Here is a 26140-nt window from a genome sequence, read left to right on the forward strand (position 1 = left end):
CTGAGACGAAAACAATGATGGAAATGTGACAAAAAAGTGAGAAAACATTGACAAAAAAAGTGACTAAAAATTGATGAAAAAGTGGCAAAAATGTCACAAAAATGTCACAAGAAATTGACAGAAAATTTACGGAAAAAATGACAAAAAATGGCAAAAAATTGATGAAAAAAATGATGAAAAAAGGACAAAAATGTGACAAAAAATGACAAAAAAAATGACAAATAATTTGATAAAAATTTGATTAAAAATGACAAAAATTTGATTAAAAAAATGACAAAAAATGACAAAAATGTGATAAAAATTTGACCACAAATGACCAAAAAAATGACAAAAAACTTGATTAAATTTTGATTAAAAAATGACAAAAATGTGATTAAAAAAATGACAAAAAATTGACAAAAATGTGATAAAAATTTGACAAAAAAAATTACAAAAAATTGACAAAAAAAGACAAAAAAAATGACAAAAATGTGATAAAAAAAATGATGAAAAAATGACCAAAATTGGACAAAAATTGGACAAAAATGGGACAAAAAAGTTACAAAAATGAGTTGAATACCCAACAAAAAAATGCTGGAAAAAAAACAAATCTGATGACGTGAGGAAAAAGATCCTCTCGGTTCAGGGGGGAGGGAAGAGGTTAACCCACAGTAAGTTCCTAATCATAGAAATCGCTATTTGGAAACGAGGAGACCGGGGCTATTTGTCACATTTTATTTCTGCAGACTTCGCTGCTCATCAACAGAGTCAGACCTGCATTAAATGAAAGCTGGAACCCTTGACTTGAAGAAGACCTCGCTTTCTTTTTTCTTTCATATTGCAATAGTTTTCAAACACAACAAAATCGACTGTGCGGGGCAAGTTGTCACAAGGCGTGGGGTTGGTTGTCACTATTGTTTTTAATGTGTGTTTTTTATGTTAACCTCTTAACTCCCACCTGAACATGTTTTCTCCTGTTCTCCAAATTCTCCAAATCTAAAAGCTTCATCAAAACAGAGGCAAAAAACGAGAAGAAAATGAGGATGTAAACGCAACAAAAAAAAAACGCTAAAAAGTGACAAAAAAATGACAAAAACTCAACAAAAAAGTGGTAAAAATCCATCAGAAAAAGACAAAAATCCAGCAAAAAAGTGACGACAATTGCAAAGAGGAGAGAATGGATTTGCTTTTGGCGGGTGGTAAGAGGTTAACTTCAAATGTTCTAATTTGATAAATGTTCTGCTTTTAAAGGACTAAATATGTAAATTCAAGTTGCTGCCAGGTGTGTTCATAACACTAATAACTAAAACAAATTCACTAAAACTACCCAAAGGTACAGACGTCATAGAAGGGGGCGTGGCTTCGCCGAGGGGGGAAATTAGAGAAACACGATTTTCCACAGTTTTTTGCCATTTCCTGGTGGAATATGAACTTATTTATCACATAAATAAAGTCAAGTGTAAATCGGGCCCATATGGATATTTTCTCACAGCAGATTGTTCTGTAGAAGCGGAAAAAACGGCAGTCGTAGTTAGCGCTAGCTAACCGCTAGCATTAGCCCAATGCTAACATGTAGCATCAAGTTAGCGTTCTCCGTTATTTATGTATTTATGGGCTGTTGAACCACTTTGCTCCTCCCCATGTCTTTGTTTCTTTATTTAGTAGAAACTATATTCACAATTCAGCTTTTGGTTAAAGTCGTTTTTGAATAATTACAGAAAGTTTAGGTGTATTTGGTCATGTTTGAAAACAGTTAAGGGGAAAACAATTTTGAAAAAATCTAAACTTTCTCTAATTATTCAAAAACTACTTTAACAAAGGCTGAAATATGAATATAGTTTCTACTAAATAAAGTTAGCTAGCGCTAGCTACAACTGCCGTTTTTTCACTTCTACTGAACCATCTGCTGAGAGAAAATATCCATATGGGCCCGATTTACACTTGACTTTATTTATGTGATAAATAAGTTCATATTCTACCAGAGAATGGCTAAAAAGAGGGAAAATTGTGTTTCTCTAAAGATTCTATTTTCCCCCTCAGCGAAGCCACGCCCCCTTCTATGGCGAGATGCCGTCTGTTTCTATGAGTGTCCACTTTACCAACAATGTAGCTAACAACTATCAACAGCTATCAACTGTGCCTTTCAGATCAGTGTCTAACAAAAGGAAAATGACATATAGAATAGTGTTTTTCAACCACTGTGCCGTGGCACACTAGTGTGGCATGAGATATTGTCTGGTGTGCCTTGGGAAATTATCCAATTTCACCTAGTTTGTTTTTTGAAAACAAATGCCATATAATCCACAAATAATGTACCGTTTTCAAGTGTCTGTGCTGTGTAGTGATCGGCAGAGTAACCATGTAATACTCTTCCATATCAAGTAGTTAATTTCTTTGAGACAAGAGAATTAGTGCTGCATTGAGGCATTGTGGCTAGTGAGACTATACAGTGTTCCTATTCAAGACACTTTGATGACTGAATATAGGCTACAGAGTTACATTTTTTTTACATTTTCTGCTGGTGGTGCCTCGTGATATAAAACACTGGAATAGAAAACTATTCAAATGTCCTTGTGACGTATGCAGGAAACCAAAAAGGGACAAACGAGGAGGTATCCAGGCAAGACTCAAAGCAAGCCACACATGCCTCTATTGTTCTCGCTAATGGTCGTTCACTGGAGAGAAAAAAACAGATGAACTGCTAAGCTCTTCAGAGGATGGTGAAAGACTGTTGTGGAGCGGAGGAGAAGGAAGGAGGAGGAGCTGACCAGTGCAGGACACCACGCTCTGAAACAGGGACAAACCCAGGAGGCGCTGCTCCTGGACCTCGCGAACAGTCGATGCATTTGTGGCTCTTGTGAACTGTTTTTTCACTTCAGTATTTGTGATGAACACGAGTCGACACTAATGAGAGATGACTGTTTCTTAATGGACCATACGGCTCTGACTGGACCAGTGCTCTGCTAATTAATGAGAATTAATGAGAAATTAGGGGCAATTACGGGAATATCACCAGACACACACTGTTGGCTCCACTGGAATAATATCACAGATGGATATTTTAGTTTGTATGAAGAGAAAAGAACAATTGGAGCTTTTGGATCAACAAACTGAAGAAGTAACATCCAGGCTCCAGTGGAAAACTCTCTGATCTCAACTCGTTCTTGGCGTCAGAACCAAAGAATAATGTCTAGACTCACAGTTTTATTTTGAAGGGAAACAATAAGAGCCAGGTGCTGCTGTAGAGGCTCATTATTAGGAAACAAGCTCCCCCTGGTGGCCGTGTACCAGCCCTTCGTGACTTCACTAACCTGTAAATATTCCACTGGACCTCTTAACCCACCGTAACCTCTTAACTCCCGCCTGAACCGAGAGGATCTTTTTCCTCACGTCATCAGATTGTTTTTCCATCATTTTTTTGTTGGGTATTCAACTCATTTTTGTAGCTTTTTTGTGATTTTTTTGTCCATTTTTTGTCACATTTTTATCATTTTTTTGTCCATTTTTTGTTAAATTTTTGTATTTTTTTTTTGCAGTGTTTTGGTAATTTTTTTGTAATTATTTTGTCAAATTTTTATCACATTGTTATCACATTATTGTCTTTTTTTTTGGCTTTTTTGTCACATTTTTTCATACATTTTTTGTTACATTTTTGTAGTTTTTTTGTAGTTTTTTTTGTAATTTTTATGTAATTTTTTTGTAATTTTTTTGTCAAATTTTTATCACATTGTTGTCACATTTTTGTCATTTTTTTTGTCTTTTTTTGTCTTTTTTTTTTTTTTTTGTCACATTTTTTGTCACATTTTTGTCATTTTTTTGGTCTTTTTTTGTCGTTTTTCGTCCATTTTTTTGTCACATTTTTGTAGTTTTTTTGTAGTTTTTTTGTAGTTTTTTTGTAGTTTTTTTGTAGTTTTTTTGTAATTTTTTTGTAATTTTTTTGTCAAATTTTTATCACATTGTTGTCACATTTTTGTCATTTTTTTTGTCTTTTTTTGTCTTTTTTGTCTTTTTTTGTCACATTTTTTGACATTTTTAGTCAAATTTCTATCATTTTTTCGCCCAATTTTTGTCACATTTTTGTCATTTTTTAATAAAAAATGTAATAACATTTTTTTTTAAATGTTGGTTATTTCTTGTGACATTTTTGCCTTTTTTTGTCACATTTTGTCCCATTTGTCATTTTTTTGTCAAATTTTCGTCATTTTTTCATAAATTTTTCGTCATTTTTTTGTCAATGTTTTCTCACTTTTTTGTCACATTTCCATCATTGTTTTCGTCTCAGTTTTGTCTCTATTTTCACAGCTTTTTCCCAGAAGCTTTTGGATTGGGGTAAAGCCAAACTGGAGAAAATGTGCTCAGTTCAGGTGGGAGTTACGGGGTTAACCGAGTGCATTTTGTCCAGTTCAGCTTTACCCAAATCCATAAGGTCACATCTCATACAGTTGGCCAGAGTAACGCCTCATTTGAAAGCTAAGCCCTTCAAACTTCATTTAAATGGAGCTTTTTAGCAACTTTTTTGAATTTTGTTTCCACACCAATGAACCTCGAGTTTCACCCACAGGGGGCGCTAACCTTCTGCGGGACATAGATGTTCCTCAGATCTATGAATGAAAGGTAATAGAGTGTGTGAAAGGTCCCGCCCCCTGGAGGTCCCGCCCCCTGGAGGTCCCGCCCCCTGGAGGTCCCGCCCCGGCTCTGGTGGGGGTTGTGCATTTCTACGCTGTGATCAAACCCGATTCGTCTGATTCGATGTAAACAGAGCGGACACGAGTTTGTGGGTTTCGTCCCGGAGGCTGGTCGCCGCGGTGACGAGGAGACGCAGATGGGGCCCGAGCATCATGGCCGCCGCCGCCGGGGAGAGAGAGAGAGAGAGAGAGAGAGAGAGAGAGAGAGAGAGAGAGAGAGAGAGAGTGCAATGGCCATAAATAAATAACCCTGAACAAACATAAGTGATAAACTACGGAGCTGGATCAGGGGGTTCGCGGGTCCGTTTAGAGTTAACCCTGGTTTTTGCCGTTCTACAAAGCTGGATCACTTCCTAACGTTGTAGATCTCCATGGAAACCTGGAAAGCAGCACCTTGGAGAGAGCAGTTCTTTATTTGAGCAGGCCTGGGTTTTATACAGTAGTGACATCGTATTGTAACTTTTCCTACACGTGACACAGAATGATTGAAGATGACGATTGAAAAGGTTCATCTCGCTGCATTCAAGTCATCCGGCCGTCCAGCACAGAACCTCTGGCCCCCAAGATGGTTTTGAGAAATGTTATCATGCAAATAAAAGATCAAATACCTGTTTAGTAGTTTGAAAATGCGAGGAAATAGTGTCAGTGTTTTAAAAATGTCCCGTCAGAACGTCCCTCTTGGTCACATAATGTTAAATAGTGATTCTCGACCCAATTATTCAATATTTTCCATCTGAAACTACATGGAAACACTAACTGTGTCTGTTAAAATGAATGTTATTGGGTTGTTTTGATCAGAATTTCAGCTTTAAAGGGAAATCTACTGCTTGTTCAACAAAAGTCGTGTGGAAAATCCAATATTTTTTTACGACATAATGACATAATGGTGGGTCCCAAAGCCACTTCGGAACCACTGATGAAAACATTGGCATTTGCAGAAAATAGTTCTTTACTTTAGGCTACGATGTTCCAATGGCCCTTGGGTGTTTTGGTAATGATAATGTTGGCCCTCCACGACGCGAACGTGCCTCCCCCTGCAGTAGAATATATTCATCATGAATTCAGGGATGGATTCGGATTATCAGATGACCTGCGTCTCTTCCACTTTAGCGCTGATCCAAAAGCTCAGGTTTGTGGACCTGGGTTAGAAGATCCAGGTTAAGTTCAGCTAAAACCCTCTGCTTTAGTTCAGTTCAGTTCAAGTTTTTTATTCAGCCATGGTGTTATTACAGACACAATAATAACAACAACAGCAAAAGCAAAATATTCAATGCTGAATAGGAGCATGAGGAAGACATTGTCTTATAAATTTCATGCCCCTTTTTTTTTTCTTTTTTTTCTCCAAAATCTGAGCTGGCTCTGAACAGACGGCTCACGGGTTTTTGATGTGTTTTAGCCGATATCAAGGTACAAATAATACTTTACATCTAAATCAATGACTGTTTCAAATTCAACATTGGTTCTCATGTTTCGTTGCCTTCGTATTTTTCAAGTACTTTTTTTTTATACATTTGATTGAATTGAGTGATTGTGTTACATGATTTTTGAACAGTGTCCAAAGAATTCCATAAACTGATCCCTTTTACAAGAACCCCCTTTGTTTTTGTGAAGTGTGTGAAAATGGAACCCAGAAATGGCCCTTTCTTCTGTTGTTACTGTCTGTAATTAACACAAATTTGTTTTGGATATGTATTGGCACCAACTTATTTTTTACTCTCCACATAATTTGTAGTATTTTAAATTTGACCAATTCATTAAATTTCAAGGTCTGCAGTTTTATAAACAGTTTGTTTGTGTCTCGTGGACCTTTGAGAGTCACAATTCTTATAGCTTTCTTCTGGAGTAAGAACAACCTTTCTGTATAACTGGTGCATGCATTTCCCCACACTTCAATACAGTCTGTTATATAAGGAACTATTAAGGCTGATATAAAAGCTGTAATGAAGCCTCATCCAACGTGTGTTTAACCTTATATAGGAAACCAATATTTTTACTAACTTTACCTTTGATGTGGTCGATATGAGGCTTCCAGCTAAGTTTGCTGTCTAGGATAAGCCCCAAAAATTTGATTTCTGAGACACATTCAATATTTACATCTTCATTAACTAGTTTTGTACATGCATTTTTCTTATTTCCAAACACCATATAATTTGTCTTATCCCAGTTTAATTGGAATTATTATAATCAAACCATGTCTTTAATACTGTCATTTCCCTTTCGATATTGGCCATTAATTCATTTAAATCTGTTCCAGACTTGAACACAGTTGTGTCATCAGCAAACAACAAAAAATTCATGTCCTTGGAAGCCTCAAAGATATCATTAATAAATAATATAAACAGTTTAGGGCCAATTACTGAACCCTGGGGGATTCCACATACAACAGTTCTACAGTCCGAGTTATAGTGTTTAAATTGAACAGCTTTAACAGTGTAATCTGAGGGTAAGGGAGACAAAGGGCCGATAGCGCCCCCTGGCTGTGGGCAGTGAGGTGACTGTGACTATATTATTACCACCATCCTTATGGCCTCAACTTTAGAACTTTATAAAGTGCTTTTCCACCGGCACTCAAAGCACTTTACAGCAAGGAACCAGTCACCCAGTCACACACCAGTGTACACAGACACTGGGACAAGCTGGGTGAAGTGTCTTGCCCAAGGACACAACACGACAATGTGCACCTTCAGGGGGCGGGGTTTGAACCTCCGACCTCCCGAGACGACCTGCTCTGCCAACTGTGCCACTGTCACGAGTGAGTTACAAATGCTGATGTTCAGCTCCATAAAAACTACAAACATGACATGAAAGACACGAGAAACAACATTTTGTTATTTGTGAAAATGTTTTATTACATCTTAAATCATTTATTTAAGGCGAGACGCTGCAGGTGAATAGGGAAAAATGTATATTTACAGATATCAATTTGAAACTGTTGCTGTCGATCACTGACATAAATGTGAGAAAAAAATACATGGCAAGTTTTCTGTCATTTTATCTTTTCATATAAGAACAAGGTGTTTTATGCCTAAAAATGCCCCAAATTTCCCATCTTTTCGGCGACGAAATCTGAATAATGGATAGAGCTACATTCAAATGTATGGTTTCATTTTATTGATAAATGAGTTACCAAGACTTTCTCAGAGGGGGTTTTGGATTTCTTGTTTAGTTTTAAAATAAGCTGTTTTTTAGTGGAAGATTTTGTAAAAATGTAATTTTCGCCTTATTTTTTGACATTCAAAACTCAATAAATGGGGCTTAAGGGATTAAATAATAAAAAATCCCTCTGAATAAATCTTCCAAGTATTGTTCAGTCCAAGTCTTTAGGTCCGACTGACGTGGACATAGTGTCGCCACAATGACAGAAAAATATGTTTTGAGAAAAAGGCCCTTGAAATTGCATTCTCCCATATAAGTCTATGGGGGAACATTGAATCAGCGCAATATTTAAACATGTTCTTGTGAAGATTCGCTTGTATTTTCAGAGACCAATTTGGCCCAAAACCTGAAAACTGAAAAAATTGAGTTTTGCCTGTAGCGTCTCCCCTTAAAATCTGCTGGAAATTCAGGCAACTGTAAATAATAACAAGAGCTGCAGTAAATCATCATCATCATCACTGAAGGAGAGTAAAAAACATAATAAAACAAGATAAAAAACAATGTAATAACAATAAAACATAGAATCAAATCATTTTCATCTTCTGTCTGTGAACACATGGATTAAAAGTCGCCGCATAAACAAATGACACTGTGAAAAACATCAAGTAAACCCAACACATGCACTGCCTTTACCTGGATGTGACTGTTCTGATCGAGTCTGGGCTCAGAAACACGATGAGCCAAAAGAACGAGATCTTTAGAAACACGTCATCACAAAACAATAAAGCGTCTGAAAACTATTAAAAGCATAACTCTGTATCTGCTCTTAACCTCTTAACTCCCACCTGAACCGAGAGCATTTTCTCCAGCTTTACCCAAATCCTGTAGGCCTCATTTGTAACGCCTCATTTGAAAGCTAAGATCTACAAAACTCATCTAAATGGATCTTTTTCCTCACGTCATCAGATTTTTTTTCCATCATTTTTTGGGGGGGTTTCAACTCATTTTTGTAATTTCTTTGTCATTTTTTTGTGAAATTGTACATTTTTTGTCACTTTTGGTCACATTTGTCCTTTTGTTGTCAATTTTGTGTAAATTTTGTGTAAATTTTTTGCCACTTTTTCATCATTTTTTGTCATTATTTTGGAATTTTTTGGAATTTTTTTCGTCCTTTTTTATCAATTTTTTGTGACATTTTCGCCTCTTTTTCATCATTTTTTCATCAATTTTTTTGTCCTTTTTTTGTCCATTTTTTGTCAAAGTTTTCTCACTTTTTTGTAAATTTTTTGTCACATTTTTGTAATTTTTTCATACATCTCATGTCAATTTTAGCCACTTTTTCATAATTTTTTGTCCAATTTTTGTCCAATTTTTGTCCAATTTTTGTCAAATTTTTGTCCATTTTTTGTGACATTGTGACATTTTCGCCACCTTTTCATCATTTTTTCATCATTTTTTGTCAAAGTTTTCTCACTTTTTTGTCACATCTTCATCATTGTTTTCGTCTCAGTTCTGTTGCTTTTTTCTCCGCTTTTTTCCAGAAGCTTTTGGATTGGGGTAAAGCCAAACTGGAGAAAATGGGCTCGGTTCACAACATTTACATCTGGTCGAAGGCGACGTCCGTGCGCTCTTCTTCAGGGGAGGCTCTGTATCTCCTGGCTCTCCGTGCACTCTCACGCCCCCTGGTGGCCTGGAACGACACCGCACACATGAACCAGAGTTAGAAACCGGGTCTAACCTCTTACCACCCGCCAAAACCAAATGCATTCTCTCCTCTTTGTCATCGTCGTCACTTTTTATTTCCCTTATGTGTTTTTGTCACTTTTTTAATGGCACTTTTGTTACTTTTTTTGTTACTTTTTTTGTTACTTTTTTGCTGGATTTTTGTCACTTTTTTGCTGGATTTGTGTCACTTTTTGGATGCATTTTTGTAACTTTTTTGCTGGATTTTTGTCACTTTTTTGCTGGATTTTTGTCACTTTTTTGCTGGATTTTTTCCTTTTTTTTGCTGGATTTTTGTCACTTTTTTACTGGATTTTTGTCACTTTTTTACTGGATTTTTGTCATTTTTTTACTGGATTTTTGTCATTTTTTACTGGATTTTTGTCACTTTTTTGCTGGATTTTTGTCACTTTTTACTGGATTTTTGTCACTTTTTTACTGGATTTTTGTCACTTTTTTACTGGATTTTTGTCACTTTTTTACTGGATTTTTGTCATTTTTTTTACTGGATTTTTGTCACTTTTTTACTGGATTTTTGTCACTTTTTTACTGGATTTTTTTTTTACTGGATTTTTGTCACTTTTTTGCTGGATTTTTGTCACTTTTTTACTGGATTTTTGTCACTTTTTTTACTGGATTTTTGTCTTTTTTTTTGCTGGATTTTTGCCATTTTTTGCTGGATTTTTGTCACTTTTTTACTGGATTTTTGTCACTTTTTTTACTGGATTTTTGTCTTTTTTTTGCTGGATTTTTGTCACTTTTTTACTGGATTTTTGTCACTTTTTTTACTGGATTTTTGTCTTTTTTTTGCTGGATTTTTGCCATTTTTTGCTGGATTTTTGTCACTTTTTTACTGGATTTTTGTCACTTTTTTTACTGGATTTTTGTCTTTTTTTTGCTGGATTTTTGTCTTTTTTTTGCTGGATTTTTGCCATTTTTTGCTGGATTTTTGTCACTTTTTTACTGGATTTTTGTCACTTTTTTTACTGGATTTTTGCCATTTTTTGCTGGATTTTTGTCACTTTTTTACTGGATATTTGTAATTTTTTTGCTGGATTTTTGTCACTTTTTTACTGGATTTTTGTCACTTTTTTTACTGGATTTTTGTCTTTTTTTGCTGGATTTTTGTCTTTTTTTTGCTGGATTTTTGCCTTTTTTTGCTGGATTTTTGTCACTTTTTTGCTGGATTTGTGTCACTTTTTTGCTGGATTTTTGTCACTTTTTTACTGGATTTTTGTCTTTTTTGTCAATTTACATCCTCATTTTCATTCTCTTTCTCCAATTCGGAGAGCAGGAGAAAACATGTCCAGGTGGGAGTTAAGAGGTTGAACGTGACGGTAACCACGGTGACGAGGAGCCGGGGTGACGGTGGTACCTGGCGGCGGTAGTAGAAGTAGGGGATGAGGTTGAGCGGCTGCAGCAGGAGGAGGACCAGCGCTCGGACGAGGAGGGAGGAGCCGGTCACTGGAACAGATCAAACACACGTCACTCACCAGCTCTGACTGAAGCTGATCGTCCCGTTCATCACAGCCCATTTGACCTGTGGGGTCCCGCAGGGGTCAGTCCTTGGGCCCTCACTTTTCTCATTGTACTCGATGCTTCTTGGGTCTATTTTGCATAATGTTTTATTTTTACTTCGAGGTCAAATATATTTTAGCGTGTGCGTGTTCCTGTCTAACCCTGGGACAAACCAGCGTCTCCCGGTCTTACCTCCCGCAGAGATGTGGAGGGAGCTGTTGGAGGAGAAGCTGTGGTTGAACATCTGCAGGTGGTAAACGCAGGTGTAGCTCCCGCTGTGGGCGGAGCCGGCGTCAGTAAACAGGAAGTGGGCGGAGTGATCGACGGCTGGCAGGGTGCGGTTGAGGGTGGGGGAGAGCAGCTGGAAGGAGCCCCCCGGGTACTGAGGCTCCACGGAGCAGGTGACCCGGAAATCTCGGCCCGTCAGGACCCAGACCGCGCCCTGTGCCCGCGGCGCCCACACCCCCCCAGACACTGACACCTCCGGGACCTTCAGCAGCCCTGCACACGTTAAAGGGACATTATGGAGCATCGACTTCTGTGAGTTTGTAACCTTTAACCCCAGTCTTAAAAGCTTCTGGAAAAAAACTGTGAAAATAGCAACAAAACTGAGACGAAAACAATGATGGAAATGTGACAAAAAAGCGAGAAAACATTGACAAAAATGAAGAAAAATTGATGAAACAGTGGCAAAAATGTCACAAGAAATTGAAAAAAAAATGGACAAAAAAATGACAAAATGTGACAACATTTTGACAAAAAAATTACAAAAATTTGATTAAAAATGTGACAAAAAATTACAAAAATGTGACAAAAAATTATAAAAAATTTGATAAATAATTTACAAAAAAATGACAAAAATTTGACCAAAAAATGACAAAAAATTATAAAAATGTACGAAAAAAATTAAAAAATGTGACAAAATGTGACAAAAAAAATTAGAAAAAATGACAAAAAAAGAATAAAAAATTGAAAAAAAATGTACAAAAAATGACAAAAATGTGACAAAAATGTGGCAACAAATGACAAAAAAATTATAAAAAATTGATAAAAAAATGTACGAAAAAATGACGAAAAAATTACAAAAATGTGACAAAAAATTACAAAAGTTTGATAAAAAAAATTACGAAAAAATGACAGAAATGTGACAAACATTTGACCAAAAAATGACAAAATGATAAAAATTGGATAAAAAATTTACAAAGAAATGACAGAAATGTGACAAAAAAATACAAAAATTTGATTAAAAAAATTACGAAATAATGACAGAAATGTGACAAACATTTGACCAAAAAATGACAAAAAAGTTACAAAAATGAGTTGAATACCCAACAAAAAAATGATGGAAAAAAAATCTGATGACGTGAGGAAAAAGATCCTCTCGGTTCAGGCGGGAGTTAAGAGGTTAATAAATCTATAAAGTCATTTTCCTCACGCTGCAGCACATTTCCTTCACAGAGTGAATCAGGTGTTGATCGTGGTCAGTAATGTTGGTCCACTCCCCGACAATGACTGTTTTTTAACCAATGACGTGAGAGAAATGGGTCTGTTTTGTTAAAAAGTTCTAGGTCTCTCCCCATTGAAAAAGAGAGACTGTTGTGTTTTAAGTGTTGTTGACTGTATTTAACGTAGATGAAGAATTGAAAGGTCACCTGTGCACACCACCACCACGCCGGAGCCTGAGAGCCCAGAGGAGACACAGTGTTTCACAGCGGACCTCCTCCTCACGCAGCCGGAATCGACGACCCACGCAGAAGTCCACTTAGACATTGGCTGCTCTACATTTACTGTAGAAACAGCCGAGCCGCAGTCCAGGCTCCGACACACGACGGACGAAGCCTCCAGGTCCCATGAGTGATCAGGAGAGGGTCGCACTAGTCTCCAGTCTCCACTGTGCTTCACCTCCACCGAACCCTCACAGCGACTGGTCCCTCCCACCAGCCTCAGCGGCTCTGGACACATGAGACAGGTGAACCCCGCCCCTTTACCTGGCCCCGCCCCTTTACCTGACCCCTGGCCCCGCCACTTTCCCTTTACCTTTGCAGGTGAGGTTGAGAGTGGGGCAGGTCTCTGGACGGGTCTCGGTCCTGGTCCGGGGACAGTCCATCAGCTTCGACTCGTGGCCCTCACAGTGGAACATCTGCCCCAGAGGAGAGAGCGCCCCCTGGAGGAGAGGAGCCCCACAGCCCAGCTCCCTGCACAGCACCTCTGCCCCGGGACGGTCCAAGGCCCCGTCACAGACTCCAGTCCAGGACTGGTTCAAGGACTGGTCCCGGATCTGCAGTGATCCCGAACACAGGCTCCGCCCCCCGACCAGCCGCACCGAGTCTGTGGAAACATCACAGTCTGAGCTACAGTGTGTGCACCATTATTAAGCCTCTGAGTTTGTTTCCACATGTTGTTGTGGCCTTTTTTGTGTCTTTTCAGACTCAGTGTGGAACTGAAAGGCTGAAGTGTCTCAGGTGATGTGATGTTTGTAATGAGGAGATGTTTGGTCAAAGCAGGTCCACACGCTGAACCAGCAGCTGTTTCTCCTCACACAACAAAGGAAGGAAAAGAAGGAAAACGTCGGAAAAACTCATCTCAAATTGTTCAATCCAATCTTGAAATTTCATAAAATATTGGGATGGAACACGCAATGATCAAACGCAGACAAAGACTGGATATAAACACATCAGAAATCGTTATATTTATTTGTTATTTTCATTTATTGGAGACATTGTGCCAATGTGAGGAAAGTGGCACAACTGAACAAGACACATGAGCAGAAATGTTTAACCTCTTAACTCCCGCCTGAACTGAGAGGATCTTTTTCCTCACGTCATCAGATTTTTTTTCCCATCATTTTTTTGTTGGGTATTCAACTCATTTTTGTGACATTTTTGTCATTTTTTCGTCCATTTTTTGTCATATTTTTATACATTTTTTGTCAATTTTTTTTATTTATTTTTTTGTCTTTTTTTATCACAATTTTGTCATTTTTTTTGTCACATTTTTTTTCATTTTTTGTCAATTTTTTATAATTTTTTTTTTCATTTTTTTGTCAAATTTTTGACATTTTTTTGTGACATTTTTGCTACTTTTTCATCACTTTTTTGTCACATTTCCATCATTGTTTTCGTCTCAGTTTTGTTGCTATTTTCTCACCTTTCTTCCAGAAGCTTTCGGACTGGGGTAAAACCAAACTGGAGAAAATGTGCTCGGTTCAGGTGGGAGTTAAGGGGTTAAACTGGGTCATGATCTAAAAACAGAGTCTTCAAAGGTTTATTGGACTGATGAGGTCGGACTCTGAGTGGACTTTGTCCCGGACCAACACTTGAACAAGTGTCCTCTAAAAACTGACAGAAAGTTTGAGAGCCGAGTTTCAATCCCTCTTTCAACTTGAAATGTTCCAACTAACTCATCTTAAATGACACCTGTGCCCCCCCTCCATCCTCATGGCCCCAAAGTCAGAGATTTCCTGAGACCATGTCTATGAGAGGCGCTTTATAAACAAACGTCTTCTTCACCGCGCTGCACTCCAACCGACACATGTAGCAACAACGCATTAGCATTAGCATTAGCTTAAGCTTGTTTGTGTCATCATTTAGCCCTGGCCTTTATGTATATCATGTGTATGTTAGTTATTAATGAGGTCTCAGTGTTTCTAATAGTGGAGTATTTCATTCTCACCTGAACAGTTCAGCTCCAGACTGAGGTTCGAGCGACGTGTCTCAGGTTCAAAACAGTGGATCAGTGACGTGGTGTCGTTACAGAAGATCAGATCCCGTATTTCTCTTTCAGAACCACGTTTCTCGGTCATCGTCAGAGCAGGTCCACAGTCCAGCGCTGCACAGACTCTGTGTCCGGACTGAGGAAAGTCTCCCGCTTCCACTCCGGTCCAGTCCTGTCCCGACCTCTGCACCTGCAGCTCCCCCCGACACCGACTGTCTCCCCCGACCAACCGCAGACCCACCTCTGAAACAACAGCACGACTCTGAAACAACACGACTCTGAAACAACAGCACGACTCTGAAACAACAGCACGACTCTGAAACGACAGCACGACTCTGAAACAACAGCACGACTCTGAAACAACACGTCTCTGAAACAACAACACGACTCTGAAACAACAGCACGACTCTGAAACAACAGCACGACTCTGAAACGACAGCACGACTCTGAAACAGCACGACTCTGAAACAACAGCACGACTCTGAAACAACAGCACGACTCTGAAACGACAGCACGACTCTGAAACGACATCACGACTCTGAAACAACATCACGACTCTGAAACAACATCACGACTCTGAAACAACAACACGACTCTGAAACGACAGCACGACTCTGAAACAACACGACTCTGAAACAACAGCACGACTCTGAAACAACAGCACGACTCTGAAACAACAACACGACTCTGAAACAACAGCACGACTCTGAAACAACAGCACGACTCTGAAACAACAGCACGACTCTGAAACAACAGCACGACTCTGAAACAACACGACTCTGAAACAACAGCACGACTCTGAAACAACACGACTCTGAAACAACACGACTCTGAAACGACACGACTCTGAAACAACAGCACGACTCTGAAACAACAGCACGACTCTGAAACAACATCACGACTCTGAAACGACAGCACGACTCTGAAACAACAGCACGACTCTGAAACAGCACGACTCTGAAACAACAGCACGACTCTGAAACAACAGCACGACTCTGAAACGACATCACGACTCTGAAACAACAGCACGACTCTGAAACAACAGCACGACTCTGAAACAACATCACGACTCTGAAACAACAACACGACTCTGAAACGACATCACGACTCTGAAACAACAGCACGACTCTGAAACAACAGCACGACTCTGAAACAACATCACGACTCTGAAACAACAGCACGACTCTGAAACGACAGCACGACTCTGAAACGACAGCACGACTCTGAAACATCACGACTCTGAAACAACATCACGACTCTGAAACAACAGCACGACTCTGAAACGACACGACTCTGAAACGACAGCACGACTCTGAAACATCACGACTCTGAAACGACAGCACGACTCTGAAACGACAGCACGACTCTGAAACATCACGACTCTGAAACGACAGCACGACTCTGAAACGACAGCACGACTCTGAAACAACACGACTCTGAAACAACAGCACGACTCTGAAACAACACGACTCTGAAACAACAGCACGACTCTGAAACAACATCACGACTCTGAAACGACAGCACGACTCTGAAACAACATCACGACTCTGAAACAACAGCACGACTCTGAAACGACAACACGACTCTGAAACGACAGCACGACTCTGAAACAGCACGACTCTGAAACAGCACGACTCTGAAACAACAGCACGACTCTGAAACAACAGCACGACTCTGAAACGACAGCACGACTCTGAAACGACAGCACGACTCTGAAACGACATCACGACTCTGAAACAACAACACGACTCTGAAACAACATCACGACTCTGAAACAGCACGACTCTGAAACAGCACGACTCTGAAACAGCACGACTCTGAAACAACAGCACGACTCTGAAACAACAGCACGACTCTGAAACGACAGCACGACTCTGAAACGACAGCACGACTCTGAAACGACATCACGACTCTGAAACAACAGCACGACTCTGAAACAACAGCACGACTCTGAAACAACAGCACGACTCTGAAACAACATCACGACTCTGAAACAACAGCACGACTCTGAAACAACAGCACGACTCTGAAACGACAGCACGACTCTGAAACAACATCACGACTCTGAAACGACAGCACGACTCTGAAACGACAGCACGACTCTGAAACGACAGCACGAGTCTGAAACAACAGCACGACTCTGAAACGACATCACGACTCTGAAACGACAGCACGACTCTGAAACAACACGACTCTGAAACAACAGCACGACTCTGAAACAACAACACGACTCTGAAACGACATCACGACTCTGAAACAACAGCACGACTCTGAAACAACATCACGACTCTGAAACAACAGCACGACTCTGAAACGACAGCACGACTCTGAAACGACAGCACGACTCTGAAACATCACGACTCTGAAACAACATCACGACTCTGAAACAACAGCACGACTCTGAAACGACACGACTCTGAAACGACAGCACGACTCTGAAACATCACGACTCTGAAACGACAGCACGACTCTGAAACGACAGCACGACTCTGAAACAACACGACTCTGAAACAACAGCACGACTCTGAAACAACACGACTCTGAAACAACAGCACGACTCTGAAACAACATCACGACTCTGAAACGACAGCACGACTCTGAAACAACATCACGACTCTGAAACAACAGCACGACTCTGAAACGACAACACGACTCTGAAACGACAACACGACTCTGAAACGACAGCACGACTCTGAAACAGCACAACTCTGAAACAGCACGACTCTGAAACAACAGCACGACTCTGAAACAACAGCACGACTCTGAAACGACAGCACGACTCTGAAACGACAGCACGACTCTGAAACGACATCACGACTCTGAAACAACAACACGACTCTGAAACAACATCACGACTCTGAAACAGCACGACTCTGAAACAGCACGACTCTGAAACAGCACGACTCTGAAACAACAGCACGACTCTGAAACAACAGCACGACTCTGAAACGACAGCACGACTCTGAAACGACAGCACGACTCTGAAACGACATCACGACTCTGAAACAACAGCACGACTCTGAAACAACAGCACGACTCTGAAACAACAGCACGTCTCTGAAACAACAGCACGACTCTGAAACAACAACACGTCTCTGAAACAACAGCACGACTCTGAAACAACAGCACGACTCTGAAACGACAGCACGACTCTGAAACAACATCACGACTCTGAAACGACAGCACGACTCTGAAACGACAGCACGACTCTGAAACGACAGCACGAGTCTGAAACAACAGCACGACTCTGAAACGACATCACGACTCTGAAACGACATCACGACTCTGAAACGACATCACGACTCTGAAACGACAGCACGACTCTGAAACAACACGACTCTGAAACAACAGCACGACTCTGAAACAACAACACGACTCTGAAACAACAGCACGACTCTGAAACAACATCACGACTCTGAAACAACAGCACGACTCTGAAACAACATCACGACTCTGAAACGACAGCACGACTCTGAAACAACAGCACGACTCTGAAACAACAGCACGACTCTGAAACGACAGCACGACTCTGAAACAACAGCAGCTTAGCTAAAGAAAAGCAGTGGTTTGAAAGAGGGGTCAAAGAAGCCTCCACAGAAATGTGTCTCTTAACAAGACTTTGTGCATAACTTCAAATCCTAACAACGCCGCCCAAGAAGTGACTTCCTGTTTCATTCCAGCACGCCAAAATAAAAGCACACAGCTCCTCTCATTGATTAATTCAGCAGGTATTTGCAACTTTACAAGAATATAATTAACCTGTTAAAGACCACCTATTTTGATGAACTCTCTCCTGGCTAAATTAAACAGTCACCTCTCCATATTAAAACTACTGTTAAAACTACATACTTTGTCCAAATTACTTATGTGAACCATCATAGGAATCAGGACAATAAGTAGCTTCTTTGTACATTTAGAAGGACATTGTGACAAAAACATGTAAAAAGGTTCTTTAGTTATAAAATTAATACAAATATAGCTTTTTTATATATTGAAATTACACATAAACTGAAAAGTCTTTCCTGAAAATATACTTCATAGCACAAACTCCAAACTGAGTACAGTTGTGACCTTACTGGTGCTCAGCATGTGTGCAAAATTTCAGAAGTCTAGGTCCAAGTATGTTGGATTTGTAAACTTTTCAGTGTTTTGGTGCTATATCTCATTAGCATTGTGCACAAACCTCCAAAGTGACAAATGTTATGAAAGAAAAAACATTTTCACAAATGTGTCAAACAAAGTGCAGCAGTAACAACAAACCTCCCAAAGTGGACTAAATCAAAGCAAAATGAAGTGGGTTATTTCTTTTCCATATTTATCTCAGTGCACAAAAGTGCGTCAGTCACACCTTCCCCCGAAACAAAATGGCTGCCTTGTTTACTCAGAAAACAGGTTTTACACGTCTTCATTCACTGTTGATCTGGACTATGGCAGATTGTTGGACAATAAATAAGATGGTGCTGGATCGAAACAGGAAGTCACTTCCTGATCGGCGTTGTGATTTGAAGTTATACTCATCAGAGTCAATTAGCATCAGCTACAAGAGCTAACGGTCACATAGCATCGAGCTAAAGGAGGACGTCATAAATGACCTCGTCTGCTTTAAGTGACGTCAGGCCAGCGCTGAACATCTTTAAAGTCGTCAGTTTCTGAAGTTTACATGAAACAGTTCCAGTCACAGCTAAGCTAGTAAGCTAGCTCGACAGGAAAATGTAATAATACCAAGAGCAGTTCGAACTACTGCTGGTTTTATTACGCCTTACAATATAGATCCCCTTTTTATCTCCCACCTGAACCGAGCACATTTTCTCCAGTTTGGCTTTACCCCAATCCAAAAGCTTCTGGAAAAAAGGTGTGAAAATAGCAACAAAACTGAGACGAAAACAATGATGGAAATGTGACAAAAAAGTGATGAAAAATTGACGAAGAAGAGGCAAAAATTTGATAAAAAATGGACGAAAAAATGACAAAAATGTGACAAAAAAATGACAAAAAATTGATAAAAGAATGACGAAAAAATAACAAAAATTAGTTTTAATCTGACGACGTGAGGCAAAAGATCGTCTCGGTTCAGGCGGGAGTTAAGAGGTTAAACAGGGGAAATGTGGAGGAGCTCAGTAGCTTCTATCTTCACCTGGTTTGGAGCTATAGAGGAGCAGAGGCTAAATGCTAAAGCCGTCTGTGTTTACGTGACTGAGGACACGCGTGAAGACCAGACAGGTACACATGAACTCGTCTAAGGTAAGAACACATCTCAGTATAGAAACACGGCCTGTTCCTTTAAGACCTTTTGGTTTTGAGCAGGTTTGTTTGGAAACTTAATGCATTCATTTGAATAATAAATCTGAATGTTTTTCACAGAAACAGAAACACCTGAAATAAAAGAAGCAGTTTTTCACATTAAATGATCATTGTCCTGTTTTCTCAGGGTAAGTCATGGGTTCGACTCCCGGAGTTTGTACCTGTTGAGTTCCCGTTCACTGTCAGGATTCCTGCAACAGAAGAGTCACATGACACAGATTAAAACGGAGCTCTCGATCGCCCAGTGTCTCAGGTTCAAAGCCATTATTACTGTAACTACAAAGGTCAGCTTCTAAATATAAATATCTGCAGTTTTTCTTTCCGGTTATCAGTGACCCTCATCTGCGGCTGTGGAGGAGCGGTGGTGAAAAGTCCCCTTATGTGACGCACTTGTGACAAACAGGATTTCCTTCCTTTCCTTCTTACAGGCGCCGTATTACTTGGTAAAAAAGAAATCATGCAAACTTAACATGCATTTATTTCAAACATGTTTTTGTTTTCATTCGGTTTGATGATCTGAATCCAAAAATCACATTAGTTTTGCTCAATCATTTATTTCATGTTTGACTTTTCTTGTTGCTGAAGTTTCTCGTCTTGATTGTTGGAACTGGGGCCGTGTTGATGTCGTCGACTAAAATATTTTAGTCAAAGTGATATTACGACTAAAATTGGACTAAAACTAAATTAAAAGTTTCTCCTGAGACTAAACTATGACTAAAATGTCCAGATATTTTATTCGAATAAAATAAGACTAAATCAAAATGAAAAGGAGAGACTAGAATCATCCAAACTTCTAATGACCGTCTGAAAGAGCCTCCGATCATTTGAATCAGGCGTCTCAGACATGCGGCCCGGGGGCCAAATGCGGCCCGTGAGGTAATTACTTATTTATATTATATGCAGCCCATCGGTAAATTGCACGTTTACATTTCCCATGATGCACCGCGCGGCAGGAAGGAGACGCGGCGCTTCTGCAGACGACTTATCAACTTTATTCAACAGAGAAACAGACTAAAAGCAGCGACTGAGAGAGAGGAGCTTCTGAAACAGGTGGAGACTCAGAACATGAGGAGAAACTTTTCAGCTAAACATGAGCAGGAAAAGTTACAGCTGCAGCAGCAGGACAAAAAGCACCTTTACATATTTACCTTTATGACTATGCAAAGCGAACACATTGTATTAGTGTTTAAAACAACAGTAAAGTGAGGAGCCTTTTCTCTCAGAGCTGCATTACCATGTGTCCTTAATAATCTTTATTAAGGACACATGATCCATAGTTAAATTAAAAATAGAGAATATGGAAATGTATTAAAATACTGCAAATAATTACAGCAACATTAACAGTAAAAGTATAAGCCCCATCAGTTCTAACTGTCGGTCACAAACAGGCCAGAGGTCAGAGGTCAGAGGTCAGTGACTCCACATTATTTACATGAGCTGAATCTGAGCTGATCTCAGACACACCAGAGTCTGGAAAAGTGTCCGAATCGACACATTCATTGATGTGTTTATTATCTGACAGAGTCATTGAAAATAAACACAGAACAAAACAAGTTTGAAGCTGATGCTTTTTGCTGGTGCTCATGATCAGCTCCAGTCCCTGTCGGGCTTTTCTGCACTATATGAAAATGACATTTGTTGTACATTTTGCATTTCTTTAACAGACTCACAGACAGAAACTGGACCTGACTCCTGAAACATCACTGATGCTGAACCAAAATGGGATTAACTACAAAAAACTAATCGTCTATGTCTGCAATTTCAAATGTAGAAGCTCAGCAAATGTTTGGCTGATTGGAAACCTCTAGAAGCTTAAATGTGCAGACAGGTAATGTACAGTTTATTTTAATTATATTATATATATATTAGTTATATTATAGCAAACAATAAAAAGTTGCTAAATCATAATTGACTAATATAAAAGGCTTCCTCTGTTGCGGCCCCCGACCAACACTGGATTCACATTTTTGGCTCAAAAACCCGACACAGACAAATGGATTATTCTGTAACTCAGCGTTATTTTATGAACCATAAACATGATTTTAGTGCATTTTCTATGAATAAATCAAATGTCTGTGTAAAGCCACCGCAACGCCACACTGTGTTCTTAACCTCTTAACTCCCGCCTGAACCGAGAGGATCTTTTTCCTCACATCATCAGATTTTTTTTCCAGCATTTTTTTGTTGGGTATTCAACTCATTTTTGTAACTTTTTTGTCATTTTCTTGTCAATTTTTTTTTTATCACATTTTTGTCACTTTTTAGTCATTTTTTTGGTCAAATTTTTGTAATTTTTTTAACCATTTTTTGTCAATTTCTTGTGACATTTTTGTCACATTTTTGTCACATTTCCATCATCGTTTTCGTCTCAGTTTTGTCGCTATTTTCACAGCTTTTTTCCAGAAGCTTTTGGATTGGGGTAAAGCCAAACTGGAGAAAATGTGCTCGGTTCAGGTGGGAGTTAAGGGGTTGAACCTCATCTTCTACTGAATCTCAAACTGATCCCGTCAGACCCAGCTCAGCAGGAGGGCCCGGCAGGACTGGGACGGGAGACCGTGTGGGAACCAGAAGGCCTGGGCGCATGTAGTGAGTGGTTGGTGGTGGTCGGAGGGGCCGATGGTGCAGACTGGTTGCCTCGCTTCTATGAGTCTACCCCAGGGCAGCTGTGGCTACAAGCTAGGAATTAGATATTAAAAAATCCCTCTGAAAAAATCTAAATATTGTTCAATCCAAGGCTGGAAAGTCTGCAGGAGCGACTGACGTGGAGAGTCGCCCCAATGAGAGAAAAATGGCTTTTTGAGGAAAATAATGATTTCCCATAAAAGTCTATGGAGAAACATTCAATCAGTGCAATATTTAACCTCTTACCACCCGCCTGAACCAAACGCCTTCTGTCCTCTTTGGCTATTATATAGGCCTGTGTAACAACTCATTTGAAAGCTAAGACCCACAAAACTGATCTTTTTCCTCGCGTTGTTGCTGTGTTGTGTCACCTTTGTTATGTTTTATTTTGTGTTTTTGTCACTTTTTTTTTTAGTCACTTGTTGGTTGACTTTCTGTTGCATTTTTGTCACATTTTTGTTGACATTTTGTCACTTTTTTGTTGAATTTTTGTTGAATTTTTATCGCATTTTTGTCACATTTTTGTTGAAATTTTGTCACTTTTTTGTTGAATTTTTGTCACTTTTTTGTTGAATTTTTGTTGAATCTTTGTCACTTTTTTGTTGAATTTTTGTTGATTTTTTGTCACTTTTTTGTTGAATTTTTGTTGAATTTTTGTTGAAACTTTGTCCTTTTTTTTGTTTGATTTTTGTCACTTTTTTGTTGAATTTTTGTCACATTTTTGTTGAAATTTTGTCATTTTTTTGTTGAATTTTTGTTGATTTTTTGTCACTTTTTTGTTGAATTTTTGTCACTTTTTTGTTGAATTTTTGTTGAATTTTTGTTGAAACTTTGTCATTTTTTTTGTTTGATTTTTGTCACTTTTTTGTTGAATTTTTGTCACATTTTTGTCGCGTTTACATCCTTGTTTTCTTCTCATTTTTTGTGGCTGTTTTGGTGCTTTTTTCCCAAGAATCTTTTTGATTGGGGTAAAGCCAAACTGGAGAAAATGGGATCCGTTCAGATGGGAGTTAAGAGGTTAAAAATGTTATTGTGAAGATTAGGTATAATTTTATTTCCAATTTGGCCCCAAACCTGAAAACAAATAGTTGTGCCTGTAGTGTCTCCCCTAAAGAGGAAATCTGCCCAAACTAAATGACCGACATCAGAAAACAAATCGATTGTTCTGAAAGCAGCGAAAAACACAATAAAGATCAAATCTGTAATCTCACATAAAAACAAACTCACCCCTATATTTATAACTGGCTCATTATTCACATTTTGTCTCTGAAAAGGTCATTTTTAGGCAAAAAACGGCTTCTTTTTAAATGAAAACTTACAATGACAGAAAAATAGCAGCAAAAAATAGCTCGTCTTTAGAGATGACGTCAAATTTAAAAAGTAAAAGAATAATTCCAACTCACCCCAGAGGAGCAGCCCCAGGACCAGCTCTCTGTGGGCCATGTCTGAACCAGGACTGAACCAGGACTGAAGCTGGTCTGAAGTCTTTCCTGTTTTTAACACATTCTTATCGGTTCATCTTCTCTCTGAAAACTGAATACTCCGCTCTGATTGGTCTGGGTGAATACTCCGCTCTGATTGGCTGGAGGGTGTAGGTTAAAAAGTGTCCGGCAACAGTTAAATCACCTTCTATCGACACAGACGCATCTCTGGAACCACCTTTATATGGTCACGTTTGAAAAAGAATCTAAACTTTCTCAAATTATTCAAAAACTACTTTAACAAACGCTGAATTAGGAAAATAGTTTCTACTAAATAAAGACACAAAGACATGGAGCAAAGTGGTTCAACAGCCCGTATTTATGGGCTGTTGAAGCACCTTGCTCCTTAAAGAGAGGGTATTCTGCTTTTTTCACTCACATAGCACCAGTCTATATCACACTACAATGATGACCAAACCTTCTGTTGGTCTGTAAATGCAGTAAATTAGAATAACTGCCTTGTATAAAATGTCTCTCTCAAAATGGCTGTAGTGAATGTCTTGAAATAGGCGTCTGTCTCTTTAAGAACCTCTGAGCCTTTAGACACGCCCCCTCCACACGCTGTCTGTGGCATCAGTGGGGAGGGGGTTCTGCTGAGGAGCAGTGGTTGGTTACTCGGCTGGTGACGAAAGCTCGGGGGCGTCTCCAGGAGGTGTGGGCGTTCCTAGGAGGACTCAGGCAAACCTATCCCTAAAATGGCCGCCATCAGAGTTTTTACAGATTACTCAGAAATACGTGAATGTGCCAAGGCAACACTTCAGGCATGTTTTTAATGAGGGAATGACAGAATAACATGAGGTAAAGCTTGAAAAAGTCCATTTTGCATAATACCCCCCCTTTAAATAACAGAGAATGCTAGCATGGTGCTTCGTGTTAGCAGCGTGATAATGCTAGCGCTAGCTAGCACTAGCTACGACAGCCGTTTTTTTGCTTCTACTGAACAATCAGCTGTGAACATCCATAAACATACAATATAAACATCCATATGGGCCCGATTTACACTTGACTTTATTTGTATGTGATAAAAAAGTTTGTCTTTCGTCAGAAAATGGCTAAAAAGAGGGAAAAAATGTGTTTCCCAAAAGATTCTGTTTTCCCCCTGGGCGAGGCCACGCCCCCTTCTATGCCGTCTGTATCTACATCCCTCCACTGCAGCTGTTTCCATAGAAACAAACAAGAGCTGGAACTAGCTTCAGGTGAAACAGATAAAACAGTAGAACATGAGGTGAGACTCCGCCCAGATTCAAGTCTTTTGCAGACACTGACATGTTTTCATCCCAGATTGCCCCGTGTTTGGCTCCATCCATCTCCCCATCAACTATAACCATGTTCCCTGTCCCTGCTGAAGAAAAGCCCCCCCTGAGCATGATGCTCTCGCCCCCACTCTGTCTGACAGGGGGGCTGGTGTTTTGCTTCTGCCACATGTTTGTACATCCCCCATGTGGCTTTGTTCAATTGTTTTCTTATAAAAATGCCTCTGCCATAAAGGCCAGATTTGTGCAGTTCCGACTAACAGTTGTTCTGTGGACAGTTTCCCCCACCTGAGCTGCAGCTCTCTGCAGTTCATCCAGGGTCACCAGAGGCTTCTCTGTAACAGCTGTGGTCAGGTCTGTCCTGGTTCAGTCAGTGAGTTTAGGAGGACGGCCGGGTCTTGGTAGGTTTGCAGTGATGTCAGACTCTTTCCATTCCTGGATGGTGGATTTAACCTCTTAACTCCCGCCTGAACCGAGAGGATCTTTTTCCTCACGTCATCAGATTGTTTTTCCATCATTTTTTTGTTGGGTATTCAACTCATTTTTGCAGCTTTTTTGTTACATTTTTGTCATTTTTTTCGGCAATTTTTTATCACATTTTTGTGATTTTTTTTTGTCTTTTATTATCACATTTTGGTCATTTTTTGTAATTTGTTTGTAATTTTTTTCACATTTTTGTAATTTTTTCGTAATTTTTTCGTAATTTTTTTTGTCACTTTTTTTGGTCACATTTTGTCACATTTTTGTGATTTTTTCCAAAGAAAAATTT

General features: G+C 39.4%; 1 protein-coding gene across 1 annotated transcript; it reads right to left on the minus strand.

The window, feature by feature from the left end:
• Positions 1 to 9357: 9357 nt before the first annotated feature.
• Positions 9358 to 12962, minus strand: LOC306966782 (uncharacterized protein; the record flags this gene model as incomplete). The annotated part of the gene is made up of 4 exons (XM_079561599.1): positions 9358 to 9450; positions 10858 to 10946; positions 11193 to 11501; positions 12653 to 12962. The coding sequence occupies 4 exons, from the start codon at positions 12960 to 12962 to the stop codon at positions 9358 to 9360; spliced, it is 801 nt and encodes a 266-aa protein (XP_079417725.1).
• Positions 12963 to 26140: the final 13178 nt, after the last annotated feature.

This window comes from Gobius niger, assembly GCF_951799975.1.
Source record: "Gobius niger genome assembly, chromosome: 8".
NCBI lineage: Eukaryota > Metazoa > Chordata > Actinopteri > Gobiiformes > Gobiidae > Gobius > Gobius niger.